Genomic DNA, 23,592 nt, shown 5'->3' on the forward strand with positions numbered 1-23,592 from the left:
TCTAAGCAAGATGGCCAGGAGAAAGGGGAATAAACACTCCCCTTCGTTACTTAACCACAATTTAAATGAGTTAGTGAAAAGGTTGAATACATAAACTCAAAGAAAACTTAGGGGTCACTAAAGATTTACTTTTTGTAAGACAGGAATAAAGACACAGACCTACTAGAGAATGGACTTGAGGATATGGGGAGGGGGAAGTGTAAGCTGTGACAAAGCGAGAGAGAGGCATGGACATATATACACTACCAAACGTAAGGTAGATAGCAAGTGGGAAGCAGCCGCATAGCACAGGGAGATCAGCTCGGTGCTTTGTGACCGCCTGGATGGGTGGGATAGGGAGGGTGGGAGGGAGGGAGACGCAAGAGGGAATAGATATGGGGACATATGTATATGTATAACTGATTCACTTTGTTATAAAGCAGAAACTAACACACCATTGTAAAGCAATTATACTCCAATAAAGATGTAAAAAAAAAAAAAGATTTACTTTTTGCCTGAACTCCTACCAAATGACCAAGGATATCAAGGAATTTATAGAAAAGCAGGCATTAGAAGTCATGGGATCAGTCACAATTCCATTTTAAATCCTTTGTGTAAAAACGACCAGAGGATCAGAACTGAGAAAGGTCAGGAAGGTAGAAATCCTTCCCAAGCCCTCATGCACATGGCCAAGCTGTGTCACACATGACCTCCCACCTCCCACCACCCCAGATTCTGCAGGGTGACCTACTTTCTTCATCTTCCTCATCAGTTCGACTCAGGGTGTCCTGTGAAGCCTGCTGGGACGGCTCACTGTCCTGCTCCCAGACTGTGCCGGTGCCTGTGTTGGAGCGTGACATGGTGGCCAGGCTCAGGCGGTAAGCAGAGGTGGAGGTACCCACGGTGCTGATGGATGTCTTCCCTTGGTAGGCTAGTGGGGTTGAGAGACCAAAGAAAATCCATGGTGAGGATCTTGAAAGAAAACAAATGCTAGCTTCAAGCTCCTCCCAGACAACTTATATTTTTTTAAGGAAAGGTCATTCAAATAGTATGTCCCAGATAGATGATCTTTAGGACAAAGTAGCAAATGGAACTGAAAATGGTGGGAAGAAAAAAAAAAAGAGAGAATTGGCCACTGATGTACTTATAATTGAATAATTTTCTTGGGGAAGCAGAATATCTCTAACAATATAAAATGTTTTGATGTTGCTCCCTCTGTCATTGTTTTTCAGTTTTATTTTCCAAGGCTGGCAGAATGCAAATTCATTTTTTCACTGAGAAATGTACGTTACCTGACCCAAGCATATAGAAGTAATAAATACATTGTCTGAAAGGAACCTTACAACCAAAATTAGAATACATAATTAAAATTGTGTTCTTATTCCCCTTTTCTGGAGATTACAATTTATAAAACACCCCCTTGGTTCTATGTTATATTATTTTATTATAAAGCAGAACATATATTATTTTATTATAAAGCAGAACATTTGAGTAGATTTCACCAAGATTGTATTTGTCAGTTTTTTGGTCTTTAATACATTGAGAACAACCCTAAAAGTTTTAGAAAGGAAAAAAAAGCCACATGGATGACAGTCTTCTACTTATGGGTAATGACTGCCCTCTAATGGCAGATAATGATTTATTTTCCTTCCTTGGTGACCTGCAATTAATATAATTATAAAAGTAAACAATACATTCCCAAAGAAAATCTTTTGGATAATGTAAACTAGCCTGCCGGTTTCTATTCAACCCTCTCTCCCTCCAATTTGTGAATTTTAAATCATACAGACCCAGTTTTAAGTCCCCTCACTGGTGTCACTGTCTTTGTGTGTAAGTTATTTAACCTCTCTTGAGTCTCAGTTTCTTCATTCTATAAGCAGACTTTCAGTTATGCATCTTGCAGGTATTTGTGTGGATTAAATAACAGCTATGAAATAATCTATCATATAACAGACACTCAATGAATGAGTTCCCTCTTCCTTTTCAAAACGGAAATGAAGGTAAGAATTTAAATAGGTTTTTTCCCCCCTAGCTAAATATTCAAGAAAAAGCCGAACTACTGAAATAAAGATTGAAAATAAAATATTCAGAAAAGGAATACAATGAAACTCTTATGATATCCCCCTGGATTTGTTTTGTTGTTGACAAGGATCACAGGGTCAAATCTACCAGTTGTACCGAAATGGCTACTGCATACTTGGCTCCAGAAAGAGCAGTGACCTGGAAAAAGAGGCATTCTTTGTAGGTTGTAAGTTCCATGAGTAAAACAAATGGAAAATACCCCTTGCATACTTACCTGATCCACTGTGAACTGCCTCTTTTAGAATTTTTAGTTCACTGTTGAACTCAGCAATGAGGGAGCTCTTACACAGAGGGCGTGGAATGAAACGCCGTTCCAGCTGGTCAGCGATATGTTGTCGGGCAGAAAGCTCTTCGTGGTTCTCTGCTGGTTGGGCCAGAAGCTGAAAGGAAGGCATAGATTCTCAGGTCCTCAATTTTCTCATCTGTAAAATGAGCTAATTATTGTATCTATTTCATAGTTGGTGGCGAAGCTTAAATAAGGTAACGCATACAAAGTTCTTAGAACAGTGCTTAGGACGTGCTTAATCAATATGTTGTTTTGAATCACAGCGCCCGGAAATCGAGGCACGAAAAGAATAAAAGAGCAGATGAATACTGAGGGTCTCAGAGGAAAAACATGCCTTAACTATCTCATTTTTCCCCATGTTTATTTAAAATCAGATCTCAGTCATGCCCCTGAAGACAAGAGACCATTCTTCAGATCTTTTTATCCAGTCAATCTTTGTTTCTTGGTGGGGGGGGGGGGTTGGTAAATGGGGAGAGGGCAAAGTTTCACCGACGTTAATTAAGCTTTTACTGTGAAGGTACTTCTAACATGAAATTTTATCCTCTGGGATACCTGTTTGGGCTGATTTCTCGTCAAGCATGGTATTAACACGTCCTCCTGACTAGCTATATAGCACATGCCCCGAGACTGCTGCTGTCATCCTGCCCTGCTCTGGAAAGCAGCACATTCACGGGGCTTGTCACTTCCTGGAGGAGAAGCACACCTTGCACTGGATGAAAGGGCGCAAGAGCACGAAGATGGGGATGCGGGTCCGCACGATGAAGTCGAGGAAGTCCCACAGGGCCAGGCCGCCGACCTTCCTCAGGGCCATCTCCTTCACCTGGAGGCTCAGCCAGTACCACTGGCTGCCGAGCTGCCTCTCAAAGCAGACGAGAATCACCTTCAGCGCTTCACACCAGGAAAAGACACAAGTGAGCCTGCAGACCTGTGCTTCGGAGGAACCCTGCCCACATCCAGCTGCCCACATCCACAGCCTTTTTACGCATCTAATTTCTAAATGTCTAAACTCTCTCTATGTTTCCAAAGACTTGAGCGTACTCCTGACTGACAGTGTTCTGACATCAAGACAGAAATTTCTATGGTAAACATGCTTTGATTCTGATTAAGAGAACACATATATCTTTCTTAAGTGCATTTAACTACTATTTTGGAAAATACAGACCAAAGCTCTTCACAGAATTGAAAGGGAAATGTGGTATAAACATGATGTGTGGCTAATGCTTCTAAGAGTTTTGTCATAGTGGCTTCATGGTAATATCAGCGTATTACTCACATCTGAAACTAAAACATGGGTGTTTTAAAATATTTTTCTTTTAAGCTCAGAGATAATATATTCTTGCTAATAAAAGCAAAATCAAGACCGTGCAGAAATGCATAAAGTTTAAAAAAGTAGTCCTTCCCCTTCCTACTCCCTTCCTGATTCCATCCTAAACTCTTCCCCAGAGTAACCAGTAAATCCTTCCAGAAAAGAAAACACTATCTTCCCTCCTCCACCTCTCACGATGTCTCTTGCTAAACCGTATTGGATTTCTTGAACAATATCTCTTTTCTTCCAGATTCTGGCAGCCTTGTCACAATCTACATTTTAAAATTTATTTTCAGGAATCAGATTTCCCAAACAGTGTGTCAGGACAAACCAGAATATTGTAAAAACATCAAAGATTATGGTGAGGGCTTCCTCTACCACCCGGCTCTCCCCACAGGGTCTTCCATGGGGCAGTCAAGGGAACCTGGGCCTTCTTCATCACGTCTTAAGGCCCATCTCAGCATCTAGAAGACACATAGAAATTCCCTAAAGCCCTCAGGAGTCACCTACACCTTTACCGTCTATTTAGGGCACTTCCAGGGGAAAACCAGGTCATATAACACAGAGAGAGATGTAAGATTCTTCCTTCCGCATCTACTCACCCCTATTCCTCTCCCTCATCATAACAAACATATGAACAAAAAGCAACACTCCTCTAACCCTACCCTGATCCTGGTGACATTTCTACCTGTTATGTGCCTGTTGGCCTTCTTTGGGCTTCTGCCTTTCTGCTTTCCACCTTCACCAGCAACAGCCCAACACACAGACAGGATAGCAAAGGGCTCAGGGATTCTGGTGCTGGATGGATTCGATCTGAAATTTGGCTCTGCTACTTACTGACAGTGTGACTTTAGGTAAGTTATTCAACCTTTCTGGGGCTTAGCCTCTTCCTTCCTAAAGTGAGAATATGTACTTCTTGGAGTTGTTGTGAGGATTCAAAGTGATGATAATGTAAAGTATAGAAAACACTTGTTAGTGCACACTAAATGCTCAGAATAAAGGTAAAAATAAATTTAAAATAGAGGTCCAGTAGCCTGACCAAGTAACCAAAGGATTCACCTTCATTAAAAAAGCAGAAAATAGAAAAAAAAAAAAACACCCCATCAAAAAATGGGCAGAAGATCTAAATAGACATTTCTCCAAAGAAGACATACAGATGACCAAAAGGTACATGAAAAGATGCTCAACATCGCTAATTAGCGAAATGCAAATCAAAACTACGAGGTGTCACCTCACACCAGTTGGAATGACTATCATCAAAAAGTCTACAAATAAATGCTGGAGAGGGTGTGGAAAAAAAGGAACCCTCCTACATTGTTGGTGGGAATGTTAGCTGGTACAGCCACTATGGAGAACAGTACAGAGCTTCCTTAAAAAACTAAAAATAGAGCTACCATATGATCCTGCAATCCCACTACTGGACATACATCTGGAGAAAACCATAATTCGAAAAGATACATGCACCCCAATGTTCATAGCAGCACTATTTATAATAGCCAAGACACGGAAGCAGCCTAAATGTCCATCGACAGATGAATGGGTAAAGATGAGATATATTTATACAATGGAATATTACTCAGCCATAAAGAGAATGAAATAATGCCATTTGCTGCAGCATGGATGGACCTAGAGAATATCATACTAAGTGAAGTAAGTCAGAGAAAGACAAATATCATATGATATCACTTATATGTGTGAAACCTAAAAAAATGATACAAATAAACTTATATACAAAACAGATAGACCCAAAGACATAGAAAACAAACTTACGGTTACCAGAGGGGAAGGGGGGAGGGATGAATTAGGAGTTTGGGATTAACCTATACAAATTACTATACATAAAATAGATAACAAGGAATGACCTACTGTACAGCACAAAGAACTATACTCAATATTTCGTAATAACCTATAAGGGAAAAGAATCTGAAAAAAAAGTTATGTATGTATGTATGATTGAACAACTTTGCTACACACTTGAAACTAACACAACACTGTAAATCAACTATACTTCAGTTTTTAAGAAAAGGCAGAAAGTGGAGAGAACTGAAGATAGTTACTCGTTAAGTGTTTTCTCCTATCCCTGTCTTACATGCTAAGGTCTCTTTTCCCACCATCCTCTGTACAGTCCTAAACCTCATGCAGGGCTCTGTGTCAGAATCTAGATTTTATCTGAACCCTACAACCTCACGTCTCTGGCCACCATGCCCCACACGGGCAAGTCCTATGCACATGCAGCCTTGTTTCTTTTTTTCCTCTTTCATTCTCATTGTCAATCACATCATTTTCAAATACATTCCTCAGTAATGCAGTCCAAACATCCCCCCGCCACACACACACACACACACACACACACACACACACACTCCAAACTCCAAGGACCTGAAGAACATGTTTTTACCATTGTGTCTGCTTTCATCTTATACTCCCCACCAAGGTCTGCTTTGGTGAATTGAAAAATGTCAGGCAAGATTTTTTCAGCTTCCTCCTTTTGAGATTTTCTGTTGCCAGTACTCCTTAGTCTCAGTGCTGTGGCAACAGTGGTCATTTCTCCCCAGCTTAGTTCATTCTAGTCAAGGAGTAGCTGTTAGTATTCCATGGGTCACATGGAATGGTCGAATACTTATTAGTACTCCACCCAGTCACAGCAGGGATAGGGTAATGGGAAGGTAGAAGTCAAGGGTGATGCTTTGTACGTGCTGAAGTGGCTTCTCTAAATACTTTCTGGATTGAGGTCTTTTAAAATACTTTTTGTAGAGCATGGACTTGAGGACATGGGGAGGGGGAAGGGTAAGCTGTGACAAAGCGAGAGAGTGGCATGGACATATACACACTACCAAACGTAAAACAGATAGCTAGTGGGAAGCAGCCACATAGCACACGGAGATCAGTTCAGTGCTTTGTGACCACCTACAGGAGTGGGATAGGGAGGGTGGGAGGGAGGGAGACGCAAGAGGGAGGAGATATGGGAACTTATGTATATGTATGGCTGATTCACTTTGTTATAAAGCAGAAACTAATACACCATCGTAAAGCAACTATACTCCAATAAAGATGTAAAAAAATAAAAATAAAATACTTTTTGAGTCAAGGTGGAACATAACTAAATAAGTACATATGTACATACATATATACATGTATACATATACATATGTGTGTATATATCTATATCTTTCTATTTCTCTATCTATCTATCTACCTATCTATCTACCTACCTACCTATCTAGAGAGAAGTACCCACCCAAGTATGCTGCTTGGCTGGTGGACTCTGCCAGCCCTTCCCTGCGCAGGTCTTTGCCTGCATCCCCGGGGGTGGAGCAGTGAGCGGGGGAGCTCTCCAACATGAAGCTCTTGCTTCTGGACGTGCTGATGATCCGTGGAGGCAGGAGCACATTAATGACTGTCTGCAGTAGCAGCTGCACCTCAGGCTGCTCCAGCCATGGGCTGTCTGCCGGGCAGAGTTTGTAAGGAGGAAGTGGAAAGAAAAGCAAGTCACAAGGTAAACTTTCCACGTTAGACACAGAAAAATTCAGCTCTTTCTCCAATTCCAAACTAGAACACCCTAGAAATTCGAGTGCCTTCCCCACCAAGTACAGCTTCTCCTATGGACAGAAGCAGCGCTCCTGGTACTGGGTGTCTCCTCCGTAGTCAGCACCCAAGGGTCCCTGCTCTTAGCCAAATCTCCCGCTTACCATTTCAATCTCTTTTCTGTTTATTTTTTTCTGCTCAAATACTCATAATGCACTGTCTTTATGTTTGAGATAAACTTTTCCTAAAAGAAAAAATCCCCCAAGAAGTAAGAGTAATGAAAACATATTGGAATTTAGTGACAGTGGCAGGATTTACACTAAACCTAGTGTCAGTAGGTTATCCAGTCCATTCTCTGTCAATTCACATCATCCTGTACTTCAGTTAATACCATTTTCTTTTTTTTTTTTTAATACCATTTTCTTAATTGAAACAATGCTCTCCTGATTTTTGCTGCACTGAAATGCTTTTAAATAGGATGTATCTTCTAGGTGGAGCAGAGACAGTCTTGACCAAGGGCAGCTAAACTGAAAAGAAAGAAAAACTCTTATTTCCTAAGATACCCTTGTTTAAATCATTCAGATCAACTTCAATGACGGCCTTCATGGGAAAAGGAAGAAATAACAGCCTGACACTTAAGAAAACACAATAACAATGATAAGTTTCCTTTAGTTAAATTAATCAGACCTTTGCTTCCAGATCCTACTGTGAGCACAAATGGGATGAGCAGATTTAAAAGCATCCCCTCCCTTCGCTCTTGATTGGTGAATGGGGAGATCACATGACTTAAAGGAAAATCTTCTTTTAAAGCCTGTGCAGCAATAATAGAAAAAAAGATTAATGGACCCCCTCACCCATTCAGTCTGTTTGTTTTTACACAGCATGGAGGAGACGGGGACTCCCTGATGGCTGCCCCTGCAAACTAGGAGTTCAACTGTCATCTGTGCAGCGTCCAAGATTCACCCCAAACCGATACTTTACCATTTGTTTGACATAATGGAGAGCTATATACCTAAAAAACAGCAACATCTTGAATATCAAATGAAAAATCATGACACTTATAGTCTGGTACAAAAACAACCGCACTTCCCCATTCATTTTATCCATGTGTCCACCAATAAATATCATAGTGACCAAAGAAAAGGAGAACTTGCCACCTGCTCCATTGGGGAGTTATTTAAAAATCCTCTCCCCTGTATAAGACCTTCTTCAAGCCAGAAAGCAATAGACAATATAAAAAGAAATAAATGATCTCTGTATACGTGTTGTCAAAATGTATCACTTTAGGGATGTCTTTATTTCCCTTCTGCCTGGTAGCCACAGCGCTTGCTTAATCTCTTTTCCATCATCTAACCATTCTCTGGACAATGGACCATCAAGCTTGGTTGTCAGATAATGGATGGGTCGGTTATCCATTTACAGCCATTCTTTACTTCCCATTGGTCAGAAAGCTTTCTGGTGATTTATCACTCTTTAAAGTTAGGTGACACACAGAAATAGGCAGGGAAATTGGCATTCTATACTTTTTTGCTTTGGGAATGATTATTTTAATTTTAGGAAATAAAAGAAGTGGGAGAAAAATGATTAAAAAAAGCACCCGCAATATTCAGCCCACAACCATTAAAGAAAATTAAGATATTCAAAGTCTAGTAATAATATTTGAATTTTTTTAGTGCAATTCTTTCTGCAAATAATTTAAAACCGGACTTTGAACATTACTGCCTCCTTTAATTAACAATTGTGAGCTGATTATCTGTGAACCATTATTTTCCTAAGGTACTGACACACGTTTTAAACGACGGAAGCGGCTCCTGACGTTGTGGCAGGACTAAATGACTCTGCTATTTTTGAGATCTCAAGAAGAATTACAGAAGCACAACTTTAGGACCAAGCTCAGGGCTGAAGCTCCAAAACTGTAAAAGTCTGGAGATGTTTACACTTCTGTTTCACAGATTTTGCCCAGCCTTTGCAGAAAAATAAAAGAGAACACCATGATCAGGTGCCTCAACCAGCAACGTAATGAGCGTGACAAACAGGTAAGGCAGTCACACCTGTATCTGCAATGCTACAAGCCGGACAACAGCTGTGCTGAAGGGCAGAGGTGGTGAGAGATAAGGGCTGAGATGAAGAAGGGGTAATCCATCAGCAACACTGGAGGGTCCTACCACTCCCATCACCTGAAATACAAACAGAGCACATGACCAGCCTTGACTATTGCAATTTCATGCAACTGTAGTAAGGGAGTCTCAGTCAATAATAATAAAAATAATGATAATGATAATAAAAAATTCGAAGGTTGGGCATGTTACTTTCAATCTGTTCGTGTTGCCTTCTTCTGAAGGCAAGTAATGTCTGGAGTCAGATCAAACGATTACACTGGATTCAGCCAAGGTTTTGTAGAATGTTGCTCATAACTATGTAAATAATGAGAGATGAACCCAAAACTGTTCTAAGCAGGAGACTGGACATACTTACTTGTGGACTCAAAGGAATGCAATCAACATTCTTTGATGGAGCAAATACCGACAACGATGATGATGGCAAGAGCGCTACTTGTGCTAGGCATTCCAGCTACAGATTTATTGCTCAATTAGCTAAGCAGCAGATTCTATTCAATGAAATGCTCTACCATGGTTTCCACATTGTACAAAACCTTGTCAGGACCAGACTCTAGATATTACGTAACTGATAAAAAATTTTTTGTTTTCCTGTAAATCCTAGACTGGCCAACCCATAATGTGATTTTTCACTAAGAAAGAAAGAAAAATCCTCTTTGCATTTTAATCTCCCCCACCCCAGACTACTTCGACTTCTAGCCAATTGTGCAGTCTCCCGCCACCCCACTCTCCAACTGGCAGCCCTCAACTCTCAGCGCAACTTGAAGAGGTCAATTGTCAAAGTAGTGCGTGGGAAGCAGCACACCAAAATCCCATCTGTAGAGGGACGGGCCCCTTGATCTCCCCACACACTACCTTGAAATGTACCTCACTATTTTCAGTGTCACCTGAGCCGTCTGTTTTCATGGGTAGGTGTGTAGGTAGATAGGTTGACCTGTAAATCTTCAATTCAGAGAAATCAATAGCAGAGTTAAATTTTGTAAAGTTTCATAAGATTGCCACTTGGCTACTCACCAGATTGACACAGACATTGATCAGTGACCTAAGGTGAGGCAGGAAGGATATGATTGGCTGCCTCTGAAGTGTCAAACAAACCCCTTCAATCAAATTGCTGGCAGGCTCCCACTCAACCTGTCGCCTGGAATACAATATAGGAGCCATTAGCAGCGTGGCTCCCTTCTGGAGACTGTCTGAAACGAGTGAATGAGACAGTGATTCTGACGCCATCTAAGACAGGATGGGTGTCTGAGACAACAAAATGCTTCAGAGGGGAGGAAGTTTACCCACGTTGTTCCAAAAGTACAGAGCACATTAGGAAGGGAAGAGGATACTGAAAACGTAGCAGAGGCACTCCTGCCCCACTCGACTAATGAGACAAAATCTATTGAAGAAAAAACAGAGATGATGAATGGGTGGCATTTCAAGTTTCCTGGTTTTAACTATGAGAGAGGGTATGAGACTACCATTTTAGGAAACCCATCATAGGAGTCATTACTCCCAGTAGAACTAATTTGACTATAGGCTGTGTTTCTGAAATGTTTTTTTATCAGACTACAGTTGATCTCATCAGCTTTTATACCAGACTGAAACTAATTAGATTTATATGGCTTAACTCTTGCCAAAAAGATGGCATTAGAGGAAAACAGTCTATTTAAAAAGTGTTCTTTCTTTGCCTCCTAAAAAATGATATTTTGGGGCTACATTCTATGGTAGTATAAATGGTGGTATACATAACCCAATTAGATGAATATGAGATTTTCTGTAATAGAAGACAATCTGGTCTGTAATTGTCTCCGTACTGAAGAGTCGTTTCTGTGGCCCCCTAAATAAACAAGTTGGGCTTTACTGAGATCAATGCTATTTCCTGGAAATAATTTCTAAGCTTATATTGCCTACCAAATTGAAATCTCTACAATGACAAAATGGAAACGTTCATACATGAGGCTATGTTGACATTCCTGATGCTCAAGTAACCTACAGGTTAGGTTCAGTCAACATTTCTCTTGTTGAACTGAGATCACCTGAAGAAATTAAATCCAAGGCAACCCCAAATTCACAGTATGCACACCAAGAAAATTGCCTACAATTAATCAAGTCTATGAGTTTATCCAGACGTCTACTTTTAGGAAACTGCTGTTCTTTGTAATGGGTTTAGTTATATGACAAATGAGCTAGCCTATGGAGATGTTAACATCTTTAGAAGAAACGTTATTTTAACACACCCTCGTGAGATTTATAAGACTGGCCATTTGCCAATAGGCACAGATGTTCCACTGGGACCACTAAAGAAAATAGGAGTGCTTTAAGGATACTCATTTCTATGCTACTAAAATAAATAACCTTGAAATAACATATAGGCATCCATCATCACGGTAGAAAAGAATATAGGAGCAAACTGTCCATTATTAGAATAAAATCTTTCAATTTCTTTTTAATAAATTCAACAGCTTCTGATGGCTGCATAAATGAAAAGAGCACAGGATAAAACCTGGAAAAGTTCTGACAAATTGAACAGTAAATGCTACAGATTCTTGGGCAAGAGTTGCATTGATTGGGGGTTTAGTTTAACAGGACAGAAAATGGTCTCACTAACCCAAAGTGGAAATTTCCAAACTAGTGGGTTTATTAGCATTTATCAATTGATGTATCTTCCCACTGTGGCTATAGGTTTCCAAACTGGGCTCAGAACTCCAGGTAGCCTGGTTCGGAGGCGTCTGCTCACAGAAAGGCTACCAACTGATATTTCAGGCCACTGAGTGGAGGGTAAGTGGCAATAACATTGATTTAGTACCACCTGAATTAGGTGAAAAGGTGAAGATTAGGTATTTGTTATCAACCCTGAGAGCTCTTTAGCTGCTGCTTCGCTGATTATTGTAAAGCTTGGCATTTCTATAAACTGGTACCTAAAATACTATGTTAAATACACATTTTTGAACATCAAGCTAATTTTTCTTCTCTCCTTAGTTGTTTAATTTATAAGGCATAGCTTGCCTTACTTTAAAAGGAATTGAAGGATACACATTGAATTTCTTATGTGTGTCAGATAAGGAACCTGATAGCTAAGAAGTGAATAGATTTTTCAAGATAAATATAGTTTTTTGAAGAATATGTTATTTCCTCAAAATATAGACCCTGCTATTTATGCTTTCGCATACCTGATTAGCTCTGCACATATAACCAATCGAACACTTCTGAGCCATTCATTCAACTGCGGATTGATCCACCACCTTCACAAATGACAAACTTGAAGTTTGAAGCTTGTAATACCAACAGCTGACTAGGAGGCCTCCTCACCTCAAAGTAGGCATCTTATGAATTTTGTTGAACATCCTATCCAATCTCTTTAAAATGAGGATAAGGGCCGGCCTCACTGCCTCGGCGGTCCAGTCGGTGATAGGGAGCATCTCCATGATGTAGCGTCGAAGCCCACGGCTCTCCATTGTCTGGGTGTCGTATGGTGCCAACTTCAGAAGGGAGTGTGCAATTTCTGCCAACCTAAAATGTTTTGTTTTGTTTTTAAAGAATAAGCTTAGAAAGCCACCATGAGAATTTTCCCACACAGCATCATGCTAATCACCCTCCTTCCAGCACACTGACTCCCTAAACTGGGAACATTCTGCCACATTATCTCATAACTTGTAAATAAACGTTTTAAAAAACAAACCTGGACACAATAAGGCCCATACATTTCAGTTGGTTGATATATCTCTTAAGTCTTTTCAATTTGTAGGTTCCCCCTCTTCTGCTCTTGTTTTGACATCTAGTAATTTATTTGTTGGAGAGATTAGCTGTTGGTCCTGTAGCATTTCCTGCACTCTGGATTTTGCTGATTGAATCTCCATGGTGTCATTTAAGTTATCCTATTTCTCCTGTACGTAATTCAATTGGTAGTTAGATCCAGGGGCTAGATCAGATTAGGTTTTGATTTTCTGATATGTGTCCTTCATAGGCGATGTGTACTTTCCTCAGGACGTACGTGATTCCCAGCTGTCACTCTTCATGATGTCAGTGGCTACTAGTGATCACTGCACAGACTCCTCAACTCATTAGAAGTAGTACAATGGTAATATTGTATCGTTCCTTTTTTTCCATGTATTAACTATAGCATTTTAATAAGAAGTCCTTTTGATTACTCCAAGAGAGACAGGACAAATGCTTAAAAAGAACTACAGTTTAAGAGCACCCCAGGTGATTCTGACAGGCACTCTGGTATAGGAATCAGAGCTAGGCCCTTGCCCCTCTACCACATGGATTGCTCTACAATTGCTCCGTGTGACTAGTGCCATGGATGGAGGATTCACCACTGCATGAGGCAGCTCATTCCATCTTTGGACATCCACACTGTGAAAAGCTCTCCTCATATTAGGTCCCCCAATTCCCTCAATATTTTCCTATGAGGCTTCATCTGGAAGCATGAATTCAATCCATCTTCTCCATGGCAACCCTTCACTATCAACAGTCACTGTCTCTTCATCCCCACTCATACTCTCTCCAGACTGAACATACACCTTGTCCTTCTAGAAACTGTGTGTGAGTGTGTGTGTTTTAAAGAAATCGTTTTAAACAGTCTTCACACTCTTTTGTTTATCTCTTTCTCACAAATGTGCCATGCAGAAAATAATGCTTTACTTTTCAGGTCGTTTGATTGACAGATACAAGTATATCTATATACACATATTTCTTGGTGTACAGAGCAATGATTTGACTCACATACATCATGAAGTGACCACCACAACAAATCTAGTATATACACAGATTTCTTTTCCCTTGTTATCTTGTAGGTAACCTTAAGAAATGCTAGAGAAATAACTGATCTATTTCAAGCTTGAAAACAATACTTAGAGTTGGATTTGTGTCATCTGATGGATTATTAACTGAATTTCTCTCATCTCTGGTCATGTTACAAAATGAATATGCTTCCAGCATAAAACAAAACTTTCCTTTAATACAGTCTTTGCTGTACTATCACATGAAAATCTTGAGAACACAGGGAGAGACGGAGGGGGAGAAAGGAAAGAGGGAGAGTTGGAGAGAGGTGGGCGAGGGGGGAGAGAGAGAAAAATTCGTTTGCAGAGCTTACTGTCCTGCTATTCTGCTGCTGTGGCAGCTTTGGTCTGAGAAAATGAGGTAATAAATTCCTTTAGGGTAGAAACTCTATCTAATCAAGAATGTTTTACTTGAGAGCCTTGCAGCCAATCATAACTTCTGCAAATGCAGGGGTACAGATTGCCTCAACACTCCTTCTTGGCTCCTTGATTCAAATCGAGTACTTCTTGCAATTATCTCCTCTATCTTTTATATCATCCCATTTCTTTTTTAAAAAAAAAAATCATGGATACTATCCTTGATGGATACTATCTATTCTTAGGACTTTAAATACTACCTATAGGTCCCCAATTCTAAAATTTATATATTTAGCTCTGACTTTGACATACAGCCAAATGTGTACTTGATTTACAAAAGAAAACCTTAACTATACCCTGTGCTTTGGTGTAGGGTCAAAACATGTGGAACTCAGCAAACTCTGTTTGGCCAGAGAACGTGACGGGTCCATTTTTATTGAGAGCTGGTGTGAAATAGCATGAACAGAGGAGATGTCGTCTAAACAGTCCCTGGCATTAAAAAATTCTGCCTACCTTCCCATAGATCCAGGCCATGAAATAACTGTTACAGGTTACTCTTGCTGAATTGCATCGTGACGTTCTGCAGCTTTTGGTACCTCCAGGCATCCAGTCACGTGAGACTGGCCCTTTACCTGTGATGGGATGTTGGTGAGGCTGCTGCCCATCACTCTGCTCTTTCCTTTCAACATGCCTCAACCAGGAGATACTTCTTGTTCTTCATATTTTAAAAAGGGGATTTTGCTTTACCAAAAAAACCTAGCTGTGTGTTTTATCTTATTGACACTATGATTTTATGATCAGCCATTTCTCCCTGTTGTTTTGATAACTCAGAAGCCCAAAGTCAAATTTACAGTTCATCAATAGTATCTAATGTGATAAAATCACATAGGTTTCCCATGCTAATCTTATCATAAACTATTTCCCTGCTAATTTTTCACATTGTTTCGACTCTCTAATTTGTAAATTGTATCCCTTCGCATCATATAATTTTCTGAGTTGCCTCAAGTACTTGGTAAAATAATAAACACATAAATACATGTGATATATAGTGCTTGCAACACCGCATTCTGTATTCTTACGTGTGCCTCACGTATTGAACTGTGATCATGTTGAGGACTAGGGCTTTATTTTACATCCCCAGTGTCTAGGACAGCACGTGGATCTTTCTCATTAGCCTTAGCATCTATTGAGCCCTAGATCTGTGCCAGGCACAGAGCTAATCATTTGAACTCCTAGAGCTCATTTAACCTTTAATAGGGTTTGACCTCTAGAGGGAGCTCCAGGCCTCTCTAACTCATGCTCTCCCCTCTCTCCAAATGCCTTGAGTGTAGATACAGATATACATAAGACAGGTACTAACCCATTATCATGATTTCTCCCCTCCCCTCCCCCCACTTTTCACTCGCTCTCCTATCTTTCAGGAATCTTTTCCCCTTTCTCCCACAAAATGTCTGTCGATAGTAGTGATTCTCTGACTCTGGGAATGTGATGTACAATTACTCAGATCAGCTAGTCATTATCAGTAGGAAAGGAGGGGAGATGACCTGAATGGAGCACGGAGTTACTATGGCAACAGAAGCCTAACACTTCAAACTTTCCTCGCCTTTCCCAGTGCAGGAGCTGAAATTCTTAGTGCAAAATAAGTTCTTCCCCATCACAGCACAGCAGGGAGTGTGAACACATGTGACGCTCTAGACTTCTGGGTGTGTGCCAGTAACTCAGAGAATGTGAAATCAGTCTGGAGGATAAAGAGCCTGTGTTCTCCAGACATTTCTGGCTTCTCATTTTCCCTCACTTAGTACTTTCTAAATTTTTCGAGGAATCATTTTAAGAAAAAAAAGAGACGATAATCAGGAAATTGGTGTGTTTTGCCAAATTGCAATGTTATTGCTGAAAGGCTAGAACTTAAGCCTACCTTTAGTTTTACAGATATACTAAACTTTCCAAGTGAATGTTTTGTTACCAATGGAATTTTCCTTTCAAGGAATTTTTATGATGCTTTAAAAACTGTTACAAATCTAAATAGAAGATCATCTGGAATCATGTTCCTTTTAAGAATCTGAAAATACAGACACAGCCTTTATAGTTTGAAGCAACAAGTGACATGACATCTCCTTAGGAAGAAGGAAACATGAGTGCACAGAGATATAATTCTGGGGGCTCTCCCTGACATACCAGGAGTACAAATTTTTAAAGGATGACTGGCCTCATCTAGTGCAGAATTTTTACCAGGACACTTTTTCGAAACGTTCGAAGGCTATCATGCACAACATGTATATAAGGGATCTCAGACTCAACCAAAGTGTGGCTCCGAGTTAAAACTGCTCCTTCCCTGCAGGCCCCTCACTGAGTCCTCAGATAGTGTAGCGGCAGAGCAAGTCCTCAAGCAGAAAGTAGCTGTGCGTTTTTTTGCGTAAAATAAGAGAGAGGGGACATTGGATTCTTGTGAAAAATTAGAATTTGTGCAGTAAAGAGCATGTGGAAGAAAGCTACTTCCCTATGAATTCAGGTGATGCAATCTCCCTTTCACTCTCTTTTATTAAGGAGCAAATATATCAACTGGGCTTTTCCGTCTTTAAGAACATTTCCCCCTGTCCACGCTAAGATCCTTTTCCACAGACCTAACATCTATTTTCCCAGAGGGCCCTGTTTGATGTGCATCCAAGCTACAGGAGACCAATCAATTTCAGCCAGTTTCAAGTTTTTATCCTGCCCCACATTTATCCCCCCACTGCATACACCCCTCCCCAACCCCCTCCAGACATCCGGCCCAAGCTGTGTGCACACTCAGGGGCAGAGACAATGAGGACAGTACCTCATGTGGGACTTCACGTCCAACAACTCCAGGGCAGTGACCCGCGGTTCCCCGGCCAGGTTTTGCAAGATCTTCAGCCTGGGCCCGCAGTGCTTGTAGAACTCCGTGCAGATGTTCAGCAGCGACTCCCGGGGTCTTCTGAACTCCTCCCGAGCAAGACGTTCATCTAGTTCCTCTCTGGGAAGGCCCTGCCCTTCCTCCAGTAAGTGCAGGTTTTCTCTGGGGAGTTATAAAAGTTTAACTGGGGGTCTGGGAAGGTGTACGGGGGGCAACTATGAGAGGAAGGTATCACACTGAAGAAAAATATGATGCCTTAGATTACATGCAAGTTGATGAAGCAGCAGGGCGGGGCCTAGGAGAACCTTATCGGAAGGATCGAGAAAGTTCATCGTCTTGCAAGAGACTGTCATCCCAAACTGCAGTGGCTTTCCATTAGCCACTTCCTGAGGATTTATGCAGAAGTGGGATGCCATGCCTGAATGAAAAGAAAGCTGACGGAACCATAACCCAGCTCACAAGGCAAATTATCACAAGATGACAGAATTAGTACAAAATTAGGTTGTCTTTCTGTACCTGATAAAGTGCAGTTTGGCGCCTTGTTCCTGGTACCTGGGAGTCAGAAAAACAGTCTGCGTAACTATCGGAGTAAGAGCAGGGGCCCTGTGGTGGGGCCTCTTGACGGCTTTTTCTTATGAGAAGCCTTTGAAGTTACACATTTTGGTAAGCTCCCTAATACACACATGCTAATCCTAAAATATAAAATCTTGATCTTTCATTTGCCTACCACATATGCTGCAACTATAGCTGCCATGAACGCCGTTCCACTGCCAGATAATTTGTAGAAAGACAGATACTCTAAAAACACACACAAACGCATGGAATGTGGTCAAATGAAGGAAATTTTGGAAAACTTTCAAGGTGAGGTGAATCTAAGTTGCAGTTTTAACATCATGTGCTATATTTTAGGAAGAAATATGGCTGACTTCCTTTCAGTTCTAGAGACTTCTTGCTTTATGAGTGATGGGTAAGAGGACTTTAGAAACCCTCTTTCTCTGGGCACCTTTCATCTAGTGTTGAACATAGCTCAGTAAGCTTAGAGAAAACCCCTAAATATCCCTTAAACTCATTACTCAAAACCCATATAATCATGTTCCCCTAATGTGAGAAATTGAGGTAACACTATCACATCAGATAATTTATATCTGATGTGATAGTTTGGAACTTATTTCATTTTTAACATAAATATATGATAAGCAGGGAATTTACATAAATAATGATATATACTTAAAAATGTGCTTCAGAGAAAATAGAAAATTATTCAGTTTTTCCTTATAATCTCTGCTAATTACTCCATACTGGGAAAAGAGAACTTTCTCCCTAGCTGATTTTGGGTTTGCTGTGTCTTAAAATCTTCCTTGGAGGAGGAAGCTAATTAAACTTTTATTTTTGTCTCAGAGTACCTAGAGGTTAACCCAGGGAGAATGAAGTAAAGTATTAACTAGTGCAGCCAGTGTCTGAGTTGCACCAAGAGGGAAGGTGATTAAGTCAACAACCGTGAAAGCATCAGTTAAGGGGCTAAGTCAAAGCTTGGATGAAATGTCTGTAGAAAATCTGTCCAGATGAAAGAAAGGTGACTCTGCACAACTGCCCTGGAATGAGAAGCCACCTCCTGATTATTATTGTTTCCTTTGCCTTTTTCTTGGAGGCAAGTGAAACAACACTGGAATAGTTCAAAGACCACCCAGGAGGCAGAGAACATCTTGCATGTTCACACAAACAAATGGACATAAATGCCACTTTCTGAAGGTGGCTTACTTCTCTTCATTTACAAAGGTGACAACTGCAAAAAAAGCCTAGGTGTTTTCGTGTAACTCTCAACTCTCACCTTCTTCTCTTTTCCTTGGAGATTTTCACGCTCAATATCGACTATTTTCAGGATTCCTTTCACTCGCAACAGCTGAGATTCAGGTTGTACGACATTGAGAGACCACAGAATAAAGCCAGTGAATTACCTGGTAGTCACCCCAGACGACATGGTGTGGTTGGCTGTGGTGGCCCCTTTATGACCCTGGTCACACCTGCTCATCTGGGGGGCCGTCATGGGCCTGCAACAACAGTAACAAAACCACAGAAGTGGAGACACTTATGAAACCCTCAAGTTACTGCAGCTCACACAAGCTTGAAGCTAGAAGCTTACAAAGACTTTGGCCTTTTCTGTCACACTCCCCTGCTGAGTCTGTCCTGGAAGGCACTTTAAAGGGAACACTGATTCCCAAGGGTCTATAAGCTCACCACGATTTAAGGTCTTTCATTTCTTGGTCCTGAGTAATAAACAAGTACTCTTCAGACCAGACATTCATGAAATCAGACTTCTAAGTCTGTGCTGATTAAGTGAGTTAAGAGTTCATTTTTTCAATTCCACAGGTACCAGGAAGTTAGCCATTCTAGACAGTAAAAAAAAAAGATAAGGGTGTACATATCATTTAGGCCACCTGCTCCATAATCAACCACTCTGTTTTTCTGAGAAACTATCAAACAAGGAAAGAATCTTTCTAGTCAAAGTTAGACCTAAGTCTGTGTCTTTATTCCTGTCGTAGAGAATGGAGTTGAGGACACGGGGACGGGGAAGGGTAAGCTGGGACGAAGGGAGAGAGTGGCATGGACTTATATATACTAACAAATGTAAAATAGATAGCTAGTGGGAAGGAGCCACATAGCACAGGGAGATCCGCTCGGTGCTTTGTGTCCACCTAGAGGGGTGGGATAGGGAGGGTGGGAGGGAGACTGCAAGAGGGAGGAGATATGGGGATGTATGTATACGTATAGCTGATTCACTTTGTTATACAGCAGAAACTAACACACCATTGTAAAGCAATTATACTCCAATAAAGATGTTAAAAAAAAATTGTACCTAAGACTACCCAGGGAAGTGAGTAAATTAGTATCTATTGTTAAGTCAGTAATTTATTATAGATGCTAAGAAACAGGTTCAAATGAGCTCATATATAGGTAAACTGCGTCTGTGTCATCTGTGACGTGGAAAGGAAGATAAGCCCTTTCAAAGCAATTGCTTACACGAACTCTTTAAAGCTTGCTTTTGTCATGCTCATTTTCTGTATGCTGGTTGTGGCTGGAGAGTAACCTTTAAAAATCGCCCCAGACCATCTCTTCGGTGCCTTTGCTGTAGGGGGCAGCATTTAAAGCTAGCCCCAAGACCTTCCCCCCACTGCCCCACTGGTGTTACTCCCATTATCACGCTACATCATATGGCAAAAGGGAAACGATCTGGGTAGGCCTAATCTCATCACCGGCCCTTAAAAAGCAGAAAGTTTCTCTTGGGAGGGGCAGACAAATTTGAAGTCTGAGAAGGACTCAAGGCATCCCTGCTGGCTGGACAACTGCGGGGCCCTGTAAGAGGGAATACAAATGTCTTCCAACAGCAGAGAGTGGCCCCTGGCTGACGGTCAGGAAGGAAAGGGGACCTCAGACCTAAAGCGGCCTGGTGCTGGATTCTGCCAAAACCCTGAATGAGCTGAGAAGTGGATTTTCCCCCAGATCGTTCCAGTAAGAGCTCAGACCAACTGACATCTTGATTTTGGCCTTGCAAGACCCTGAGCCGACAGATCAGCTGAGCCTGCCCAGATTTCCGGCCTACAGAACCATGCGATGATAATAAACGCATTCAGTTTTAAGCCTCTCAGTTTGTGGTAATGTGCTATGCAACAGTGGAAAACTAATACTGATACACTTGTAATATACTTGTTTCTGTTACTACCTATAGAACGGTTAATTTTTTTTCATGAGCAACTACATTAGGACTGTGGAAGCGAAGTGGTATTCTTCTCATTTTCTTTTCGTAAAAACAATGGAGCCAATTTTGTTGTGAATAATTACAGCCAGCCAATGAGGCTAGTCTTCCACTCCATCTTTTGAATATTAAATACACTGGAATATTTAAGGCCACAGAATTTCAAATGTCAGAGCTCCATCCATAACTCTTTGTGGAATTTTTGGTAAGTCAGTTTTGGAGAAGTTAATTGACTTATCCTTATAAAAGGGAATAGAAAGCATCAACACTGTGTACTGTAAAGAGAGAGAATCAAGTGGCCCTTGAAGGAAATTGACTGCTCTTCTCTCCTCTAGTCACAGGAAGGCACTAGTGACATAACCAGGTGGGTGCAGAAGGGAGGGTGTAAGTCACGTATTTCTCCTTGTAATGTTCTTCCCCCTCAGACTTTCAGGAAACCATCATCAAAGCACTGGGGGCAGTTTCTCACCGGCAGTTTGTCACTGCTCCCTATTCCACTGCTTCCCATCCCTTCAGATTAGATGCACGCGGGCAGTTCTGCAGAGAGTCTACCCAAGGCTTCGGGCTATGTTGTGCTTGCCTCAGTTGGCAATGTAGTGCAAGATTAGGAACTAAACATAGGTTGAACTTAATGAATAACAATCTCACTCCCCCTCTCACTTGCTGGTGCACACTGAAAAAGTCCTCCCTGGACTGAGGGGTTGCAGCGAGTACCCTCACCAACTGAGCAAGATGGGGCTGGAGAAGTTGGTGCCTGTGACGGGAGTAAACCATAGAATTTTAGGCTAACAATGTGGCCAAATGGGATGGAAAAGCAAAGACATCGATGCAGAAAGACGGCTTCCCCACCTCCACCCGTGGGGAGGAACGTCTCCTTCCAGCTGATTTTAGATGACAATGGAAAAGGAAAGCCTATCACTATATAGTGTCCTGCATCTACCACCCCCACTCGCTCTATCCTTGGTACACAGACATCCCCCCGGCCCCGCTAATGCCCCCACCCACCAACGCCTGCCCAGGCCTCATCTATCCAGCCCTTCCCTGACACAGGGCAGCTCAATTCCTCTGCTTCTGTACCCAAGAATCTGGTGACAGGGCTAACTTCTTGGAACTTTGTTTAGGGCTGAACCCTGGTGTCAACTGACCTTTCCAATCCTAAATCCCTCAGTCCCCTCTCTCAGCACTCTTGAGTCCTGTCCGACAGAGAATCTATCAATTCTAGCATTAGAATAAAATTTTGTAGTTTATGTTTGTTATGTAGCTTCTGAAATTAAAGTAAAAATAAACCCAGCTCTTTACAAACAGGAAAATAATAAAAGAATGCTTAGCTGAAATTGCAGACATTTCATGTCTTGTAAAAAAAGAGCTAATAAAAACGTGGATCACATTTTCATATTCACTAAATTAGCCCTTTTACAAAAGATTTGTTTACTGCTGGGTTAAAACTGCCACAGAAGCTCGGCAAGCTACATGTAAATGTGTGTTTAGCAATCATGGTAGAATAATAATACTAACAATTATTATTATTATTGTCATCATCATTATTATTATTTAGAGTACTGAGCACTATTTATCTAAACAACTTAGGGAATGCTTGCAGTTTCAGCTGAGTTTGGATAAGTTATCTGTAAATAAAAACTGGGTTTTAGAGATTTTCTTCTTTTTGGTGGATACATAGAGCTTATGGCTGTGGCTATTTCTGCCGATGGGATTACCTGGTGAGGACCTCTACGCTGTATAAAAGGGCCTGCAGGGATGTCGCAAGAGCAGCCATGGCGGCGATCTCCTCTCGGGCAGCGGGCCCTGTCTCCACTTGTGACGTTTGCCTCTTTAGCTTTTGTAGGTAACATGGCACCAAAGCTTCCAAGACCATCAGCATCTGAAGACTTTAATCAACAGATAGAAAACCAAATCACGTTTTTACACCCTACTTGATATTCTGGAGCATGGAGAAATGAAAAGCCTCTAGAGAGTTGGAAAACTCTGAATCCCCTTCCCACACCACCCAAGTCAAGAGTAATTAAAGCTGCTGGAAATATCTACCAACACTAATTAATTAGTTAATTAAGCACCGGATAAAAGGTGATAAAATTCTGCATTTAGGAAGAATATTATCTACTTGGGAGAGTTAGCATATATACAATTGGTTGAAAGAACAATAGAATGGTGACAGGTAGAGCTATTCAGTCAATCAGAGAAACAAGCTTCACAAAAATCAACAAAGCTTCCATTCAGTAATTTGTAACAAATCTGAGACAAAATAAAACCCTTCTTGGGCTTCCCTGGTGGCTCAGTGGTTGAGAGTCCGCCTGCCGATGCAGGGGACACGGGTTCGTGCCCCGGTCCGGGAAGATCCCACATGCCACGGAGCGGCTGGGCCCGTGAGCCATGGCTGCTGGGCCTGCGCGTCCGGAGCCTGTTGCCCCGCAACGGGAGAGGCCACAACAGTGAGAGGTCCGCGTACCGCAAAACAAACAAACAAACAAACAAAATAAAACCCTTCTTTAGGAGTCTGGCTTCTTAAAGCTTAAGCAAGTTTACAGCAAGAGTC

The 23,592-nt window shown here is 41.3% G+C and overlaps 1 protein-coding gene across 3 annotated transcripts in view; it reads right to left on the bottom strand.

The window, feature by feature from the left end:
* The window catches only part of UNC80 (unc-80 homolog, NALCN channel complex subunit), a 247,081-nt gene that overhangs the window by 16,875 nt on the left and 206,614 nt on the right, over nucleotides 1-23,592 (bottom strand). For all 3 annotated transcript variants that reach the window (XM_060015561.1, XM_060015559.1, XM_060015560.1), the window contains 12 exons: nucleotides 22,757-22,927; nucleotides 19,246-19,338; nucleotides 17,807-17,842; nucleotides 17,234-17,452; nucleotides 12,590-12,790; nucleotides 10,310-10,433; nucleotides 9,230-9,355; nucleotides 7,866-7,989; nucleotides 6,892-7,098; nucleotides 3,051-3,235; nucleotides 2,276-2,441; nucleotides 731-910 (listed from right to left, as the gene is read on the bottom strand). In XM_060015561.1, coding sequence (XP_059871544.1) covers nucleotides 731-910; nucleotides 2,276-2,441; nucleotides 3,051-3,235; nucleotides 6,892-7,098; nucleotides 7,866-7,989; nucleotides 9,230-9,355; nucleotides 10,310-10,433; nucleotides 12,590-12,790; nucleotides 17,234-17,452; nucleotides 17,807-17,842; nucleotides 19,246-19,338; nucleotides 22,757-22,927 — 1,832 coding nt within the window. The remainder of the gene's footprint in view (nucleotides 1-730; nucleotides 911-2,275; nucleotides 2,442-3,050; nucleotides 3,236-6,891; nucleotides 7,099-7,865; nucleotides 7,990-9,229; nucleotides 9,356-10,309; nucleotides 10,434-12,589; nucleotides 12,791-17,233; nucleotides 17,453-17,806; nucleotides 17,843-19,245; nucleotides 19,339-22,756; nucleotides 22,928-23,592) is intronic.

The sequence above is a fragment of the Delphinus delphis genome, chromosome 7 (genome assembly GCF_949987515.2).
Source record: "Delphinus delphis chromosome 7, mDelDel1.2, whole genome shotgun sequence".
NCBI lineage: Eukaryota > Metazoa > Chordata > Mammalia > Artiodactyla > Delphinidae > Delphinus > Delphinus delphis.